Genomic DNA, 7,710 nt, shown 5'->3' with positions numbered 1-7,710 from the left:
GTGGGGGGATGTGGTCAGAGATGGAGGAGTAGGTCAGGGAGCTGCCTTCTTCACTGCTGCTGATGCAGTCGCTGGCGCTGCTCCGCTCATTGGTTACGAAGCTGCCCTGGTCATCATGGAAGCTCATCTGGTGGTGGGGAAAGAGGCAAGGGGAGGGTGAGGCTGGGCCCAGAGACACTAGAGCAGGTGCAAAGTGAAGGATCATGGGATAGCCTGAGACAAGGATAGGGCCGTCTCACGGGTTAGCCTCAGCCTGTGAGGGGCATAGCCTGGGCTAAGGATAGGACCCTCTCATGGGTTAGCCTCAGGCTGTGAGGGGGATAGCCTGGAATAAGGATAGGACCCTCTCATGGGTTAGCTTCAGGCTGTGGGTGGGATAGCCTGAGCTAAGAAATGGGCTAACCTGGGACAACCTCAGACAAGGAACGTGATAACCTCAAACAGGAGATAGGGTAACCTGGGGCAAGGGGTGGGATAGCTTGAGCCAGGGAGTGGGATAGCCTGGGGAAGATCCCAAGGGCGGCAGGCCCCTCGCAGGAGCCCAGGAACACTATTGCTTTGCAGACGGCCACACCTCGCCTCCCCCGCCTCCCTCCACACCTGCTTGCGTGCCCACCTCCTCGTAGTCATTCTCGGGGGTCAGGAAATCATCCACGATGGTGACCCGGGGGCCCAGCTGCTCGCTCAGCACGTCCAGGAAGCGGTCAGTATCGCGGCTTCGCACAGGGTGGGAGAAGGTGAAGAGCTTCCTGCGGCTGGGCGGGCGGGTGGGGTCCGGGCTTGGGGGGCTGTCAGGGCAGATGGGCCCGGGGCCTGGCTGTGGGGAGGGTGCCCTGCTGCTGTCCAGGCTGGCGTAGGGGTGGGACTCAGAGCTGCTGGGGGAGGCCAGGCCCCCCGAACACAGCGGGTGGTAGCAGGGGGAGGGCAAGAGTCGCTCGCTGGGCCACGAGACGCCGGACAGGGTCCTGGGCCCTGGAGGGGGGATGGAGTATGAGCATTCCTCTTCAGCCAGCACCGGGGTTCCAGGTGCAAGCTGGAGAGAGGGCCCTAGGGCAGGCTGGCTCTGTGTCCCGGGCCACTCCCCTTTCCCTCTCTGGGCACAGTGCAGGAAGACCCTGGGCGGCCCTGCCTTCCAAGCATGACCAAAGGCCAGACCCAGTGAGCAGGAGCATTGTTCAGCCTCAAGACAGGCTGGACGCCAGCTCACCTTGGAATGGTCACCAGGGGTCCCAGCTGGGAGCCACTGAACACCACTAACTCAAAGGGTGGAGGGGCTTCTCTAGAGCCCAGACCCAGAGTCACGGGGTGTCTCGCACGCCCAGCAAGCCCTGAGATCACAGGAGGATCTCCCAGGGGTCCTGCCTTCTAAGCTGCAGAGCAACTGTCTTCCCAGCTGTGCCATTCACAGGACAACGCGTGCACTCGATAGTTTATCCAATAACCACTTGCTAACTCAGGGACTTCTTCAGAAACAGACATCTGCCAACATTTGCCTTCTTTCTTTCTTTGTTTCTTTTTTTTTTTTGGAGACAGATTCTCGCTGTTGCCCAGGCTGGAGTGCAGTGGTGCAATCTCAGCCCACTGCAGACTCCGCCTCTCGGGTTCAAGCGATTCTCCCGCCTCAGCCTCCTGAGTAGCTGGGACTATAGGCGTGTGCCCCCATGCCCGGTGAATTTTTTTGTATTTTTTGTACAGACAGGGTTTCACCGTGTTAGCCAGGATGGTCTCAATCTCCTGACCTCGTGATCCACCCGCCTCAGCCTCCCAAAGTGTTGGGATTACAGGCGTGAGCCACCGCGTCCGGCCTCTTTTTCTTTTTTAAGATAGGGTCTTGCTCTGTTGCTTACAGGCTAGAGTGCAGTGGCTCGATCACAGCTCACTGCAGCCTTGAACTCCTGGGCTCAAGTGATCCTCCCGGCTCAGCCTCTTGAGGAGTTAGGACTACAGGCATATGCAACCATGCCCAGCTAATTTTGTATCTTTGTTTTTGTAGAGATGGGGTCTCACTATGTTGCCAGACTGGTCTCAAACTCCTGGGCTCAATCGATCCTCCTGCCTTGGCCTCCCAAAGTGCTGGGATTACAGGCACGACCCACAGTACCCAGGATACTTTCTTGATCCACAGCTGAGGTGAGGGTCACAGGGCCATGGGAGGGACTGGGACAACCCTGACCCTGATGGAGCAGAGAAGCAACTCCAGGGCTGAGCCTGGGGTGGAGAGAAACACCCAGACAGTCAAGAGGACAGAGGCTGGAGCCCTACCTGCGGTGACTGCCGGGCTGGGGCCCGGAGGGGAAGCCCGGGATTTGGACACAGTCCCCATCTTCCCTTTGAAGCTGCTGTTCAGTCGAGATTCGAGCTCTGCATAGACAGCTGACATCTGGAGGGAGGCGGGGGTGAGTCCAGCCCACTCTACTTCTCCTCATGGCCCTAATGTGGCCTCAGAGGCCAGGCCTGGGTGGGCCGGGAGGCGGGGATCTGCCCCAGCCTGAAGCAGCCCCTTGGCCTGGGTCTCCTGGGCCCAGTCCTACGGACTGTCCATTCCCCGCCCCCTACTGACCCCATCTGGAGGGCAGAGAGAAGGTCTCACCATCTTGGGGTTGGGGGTCTCAGGGAGGGAAGTGCCATCGCCCGCTTGGCGCTCGCCTGGGATCAGGGGAAGAGGCATCTCAGGGCACTCGCCAGGACCTACCGAGGAACAACATCATTACGGTAACGATGTCTGTAGGGTAATGTATCTGAGCTCTAAGGCTCAGGCCCCGGCCCAGAACCAACAGGCCCCATGGACCCAGGAGGGCCAATCCTGAGCCCTGCTGAGCCCCATTCCCTGGGATTCCCCACCTCACCAAGCCTATTTTGCAGGTGGAAAAACAGCTCCTTTTATACCCTCCCCCCAGCACCAGCCTTACCGCAGCTGAGGCCAGCCTCCAGGCCCTGGGACCGGAGGCTGCGGCGGCACATGGAGGAAGCCCGCAGGGAGCTCCGCGGCTGGGGCTCGGGCGTGGGCTCCGGCTCCAGGTCCAGCTCAGGCTCCGGCTCTGCTGTGGGACATGCAGGGAATATGGGGCCCTCTTGTCCTCTCAGCCAGACAAGGGACCTCCAAAACAGGGAGGGGAGGGCAGATGTCATCTGCACCAATATGCGGACCCCAGGCTATGGGGTCTGCCCTGCTTGCCTCCAGAACAGCTCTTGAGGGGAAGCCCCCAGGCAAGAAACCAGGTGCCAGGAGCAGCACCAAAATGCAGCAAGTCTGAGCTTGGGGGCCTAGCAGAGATCTCATGACAACAGCTTCCAGAGTCTCAACTCCCTATGCTTGCCCCAGGCCAAGTCACTGCTGCCCAGAGAGGATTGTGGGCAAAACAGAAGTTTTTTTTTTTTTTTTGCTTTTTTTTTTTTTTTTTAGACTTAGTTTTGCTCTTATTGCCCAGGCTGGAGTGCAGTGGCGCAATCTCTGCTCTCTGCAACCTCCACCTCCTGGGTTTAAGTGATTCTCCTGCCTCAGCCTCCCGAGTAGCTGGGATTACAGGTGTCCACCACGACACATGGCTAATTTTTGTATTTTCAGTAAAGACAGGGTTTCGCCATGTTGGCCAGGCTGGTCTCAAGCTCCTGACCTCAGGTGATCCACCCACCTCAGCCTCCCAAAGTACTGGGATTACAGGTATGAGCCACTGCTCCCGGCCAAAATAGAAGTTTTTTGAGCTTAGGCCGATATATAAGACATGTGCCGCCCAGCACAGAGCCCGAGCTTCTTGCGAAAACCCTAGCAAGTTGTGGGTCCCTGGGACTGCAGCTCATGGGCACACAAGGGGCAGCAACTCTGCAGCAGCCCCTCCCCTCCCCTCCCGTCCCCTAGCTTTCCAACTGAGTCTGGCTTCCTTCCCTCCCTCCCTTCCTTCCTTTCTACCTTCCTGTCTGGCTTTCTCGTCCAGGCTGGAGTGCAGTGGCACAATCTCAGCTCACTACAACCTCTGCCTCTTGAGTTCAAATGATTCTCGAGCCTCAGCCTCCCAAGTAGCTGGGACTACAAGCATGCACCACCACGCCTGGGTAATATTTTGTTTTTTTTTTTTTCAGTAGAGATGGTGTTTCACCATGTTGGCCAGGCTGGTCTCAAACTCCTGATCTCAGGTGATCCACTCGCCTCAGCCTCCCAAAGTGCTGGGGGATTACAGATGTGAGCCACCACGCCTGCCTTTTTTTTTTTTTTTAGACAGGTCTCACTCTGTCCCCCAGGCTGGAGTGTGATCAAGGCTCAGTGCAGCCTTGAATACCAGGCTCAAGAGACCCTCCTGCCTCCCCAGTAGCTGGGATTACAGGTGCATGCCACCATACCCAGCTAATTTTAAAATTTTTTTTGTAGAGAAGGGATCTTGCTATGTTGCCCAGGCTGGTCTCCAACTACTGAACTCAAGTGCTCCTCCCACGTCATCCTCCCAAGTAGCTGGGACTACAGGTGCACGCCACCACACCTGGCTAATTTTTTATTTTATTTTATTTTATCTTTGAGATGGAGTCTCGCTATGTCACCCAGACTGGAGTGCAGTGGTGTGATCTCAGCTCACTATAACCTCCATATCACGGGTTCAAGCGATTCTCCTGCCTCAGCCTCTCAAGTAGCTGGGATTACAGGTGCCTGCCACCACGCTTGGCTTATTTTTGTATTATTAGTAGAGACGAGGTTGCCCCATGTTGGCCAAGCTGGTCTCGAACTTCTGACCTTAAGTGATCCACCTGCCTTGGCCTTCCAAAGTGCTAGGATTACAGACGTGAGCCACCATGCCCAACCACCCCGGCTGATTTTTAAGTATTTTGTAGATATGGGGGTCTCGTTGTGTTGCCTAAGCTGGTCTTGAACTCCTGACGTCAAGCGATCCGCCCACCTCAGCCTCCCAAAGTGCTGGGATGACTGGTGTGAGCCACTGAGCCTGGCCTGCAGCGGCTTTCATAGCAGGGGCAGGGTGCCTAGAACAGGGTAGAACACAGGCTTCCGCACACCTTCCATCCACATGGCCTGCATGCTGAGTGCAGGGGTTTGTGGGCATTCAAAGGGCATGCTGAACAGACTGGTGGCAGCCACACGTGGCACCGCAGGCCTGTGTATGTGCAAGAAAGAGTACACTGGAAGCCACCGGCCAGGTGGGATGCGGTTGTGGGCTCACGATCCTGGTGGTGGTGTTGGCATGTCTGTAAATGGCAACCACATGAATTTCTTTTTTTCTTTTCTTCTTCTTCTTCTTCTTTTTTTTTGAGGGCAGTAGCTCGATCATAGCGCACCGCAGCCTCGATCTCCTGGACTCAAGCCATTTTCCTACCTCAGCCTCCCAAGTAGCCGGGACTACAGTTGTGCATTACACCTGGCTAAATTAAAACGTATTATTTGTTTGTTTATTTTTTTTGGTAGAGACAGGCTCTTGCTATGTCACCCAGGCTATTCTTGAACTCCTGAGCTCAAGTGATCCTCCCACCTCAGCCTCCTAAAATGCTGGGATTATAGGCGTGAGCCACCGTGTCCAGCCTTACATAAGTTCCTTGATCTGTGCCACGCTTCTCAGAGTACCGAGCACAGCCACTGAGATCACTTCCATTTTGTGGGTGCAAAAACTGAAACCGCAGGTGGTTAGGTGCAGTGTCTAAAGTCTCAGGTTATGCTGTGTACACCACATAAAGGTCACGCTGGGAAGGCACATCCATGAGGCCACATGTGGGCCTAGCCCCGGTGTATTGGGTGTGTACAAGCATGGCTGTGGACACATCTCTGTGGGAGGGGCCCAAATCGGCTGTAAGACCTCACAGGTGAGGCCACATGCAGTGGCTCACACCTGTAATCCCTGTGCTTTGGGATGCCAGGGTGGGAGGATTGCTTGAGCCCAGGAGGTTGAGGCTGCGGTGAGCCGTGATGGCACCATGACACTCCAGCCTGGGCAACAGAGCAAGATCCCATGTCAAAAAAAAAAAAAAGGCTGGGCATGGTGGCTCACACCTATAATCCCAGCACTTTGGGAGGCCAAGGAGGGCGGATCATGAGGTCAGGAGATAGAGACCATCTTGGTTAACACAGTGAAACCTCTTCTCTACTAAAAATACAAAAAATTAGCTGGGTGTGGTGGCGGGCGCCTTTAGTCCCAGCTACTCAGGAGGCTTAGGCAGGGGAATCGCTTGAACCTGGGAGGTGGAGCTTGCAGTGAGTCGAGATCGTGCCATTGCACTCCAGCCTGGGGCACAAGAGCGAGACTCCGTCTCAAACAAACAAACGAACAAACAACCACCAAAAAAAACCTTACAGGTGAGAACAGGTGTCTGGATGTTCACCTGCTGAGCTGGACAGTCAGCAGCTACAGGCAGGGAAGTGGCAGGGGAGAGGACACGCTTACCTGTCATGGCCGTGTAGCCCAGGAAGCATGCGATTTTCTCCTGGCAGAGCTCCTGCTCCTCATAGGTCAGCAGCTGGTAGATGAACTGCCACAGGACCTGCTTGGCAGGGGTGTCCAGCACAGGGTAGACGTCAACGATGAGGGTGTCGATGTTTCTAGGGGAAGGTGCAGGAATGAGAGGCTCAATACTCACAGGCTTACCATGATGCACAGAGTGGGGGTAGACAAGACGGGACTTCCAAGCCACAGTGTCTGCCCTCATGCCCTATCCCTACCCTTGAAAGACAGAACTGGGGGCCGGGCACAGTGGCTCACGCCTGTAATCCCAGCACTTTGAGAGGCCGAGGCAGGTGGATCATTTGAGGTCAGGAGTTCGAGACCAGCTCGGCCAACATGGTGAAACCCTGTCACTACTGAAATACAAAAATTAGCCATGCGTGGTGGTGCACACCTGTAAGCCCAGCTACTCGGGAGGCTGAGGCAGGAGAATTGCTTAAGCCTGGGAAGTGGAGGTTGCAGTGAGCTGAGATCGTGTCACTGCACTCCAGCCTGCGAGACAGAGTGAGACTCTGACTCAAAAAAAAAAAAAAAAAAAAGAAAAAAAAAAAAAGAAAGAGAGAGAAGTGGGCAGGAAGGCAGGCTCCAGGGATTGGGTAGCCAGACTCCAATCTCAGCTCTGCCACTTACCAGCTAAGTGACCTTTCTCAAGTGACTTACCTTCTCTGTGACTCAGTTTCCTCAACTGTAAAATGGGGATAAAAATAGCATCTACCTCATAGAGCTGTTGTGAAGATTAAAACATATAGAAGAGGCCAGACATGGTGGTTCATGACTGTAATCCCAGCACTTTGGGAGGCTGAAGTGGTTGGATCACCTCAGATCGGGAGTTCGAGACCAGTCTGGCCAACACAGTGAACCCCCCTCTCTACTAAAAATACAAAAATTAGCTGGGCGTGGTAGCATGTACCTGTAGTCCCAGCTACTCAGGAGGCTGAGGTAGGAGAATCGCTTAAACTGGGAGGTGGAGGTTGCAGTGAGCTGAGACTGCACCACTGCACTCCAGCCTGGGTGACAGAGCAAGACTTTGTCTCAAAAACACAAAAAACATATAGAGCAGGCCACGCACGGTGGCTCATGCCTATAATCCCAGCACTTTGGGAGGCTGAGGTGGGTGGATCATGACCTCAGGAGTTCGAGACCAGCCTGGCCAATGTGGTGAAACCTCCTCGCTACTAAAAATTAAAAAATTAGCCAGGTGTGGTGGCACGTGCCTGTAATCCCAGCCACTGGGGAGGCTGAGGCAGGAGAATCGCTTGAACCCGAGAGGCGGAGGTTG

General features: G+C 55.2%; 1 protein-coding gene across 1 annotated transcript in view; it reads right to left on the bottom strand.

Annotated features, from left to right (window-relative positions):
* GRID2IP (glutamate receptor, ionotropic, delta 2 (Grid2) interacting protein) overlaps positions 1 to 7,710 on the bottom strand; it is a 68,604-nt gene that overhangs the window by 10,724 nt on the left and 50,170 nt on the right. Inside the window, exons 8-13 of the mRNA XM_011934402.1 lie at positions 6,375 to 6,529; positions 2,910 to 3,041; positions 2,591 to 2,688; positions 2,263 to 2,380; positions 617 to 972; positions 2 to 127 (exon numbers count right to left, since the gene is read on the bottom strand). Coding sequence (XP_011789792.1) covers positions 2 to 127; positions 617 to 972; positions 2,263 to 2,380; positions 2,591 to 2,688; positions 2,910 to 3,041; positions 6,375 to 6,529 — 985 coding nt within the window. The remainder of the gene's footprint in view (position 1; positions 128 to 616; positions 973 to 2,262; positions 2,381 to 2,590; positions 2,689 to 2,909; positions 3,042 to 6,374; positions 6,530 to 7,710) is intronic.

Source organism: Colobus angolensis, unplaced genomic scaffold, assembly GCF_000951035.1.
Source record: "Colobus angolensis palliatus isolate OR3802 unplaced genomic scaffold, Cang.pa_1.0 Scaffold135, whole genome shotgun sequence".
In the NCBI taxonomy this organism is placed as follows: Eukaryota; Metazoa; Chordata; class Mammalia; order Primates; family Cercopithecidae; genus Colobus; species Colobus angolensis.
The sequence above is the reverse complement of the archived record's forward strand: the minus strand, read 5'-3'. Positions and strand labels throughout refer to the sequence as shown.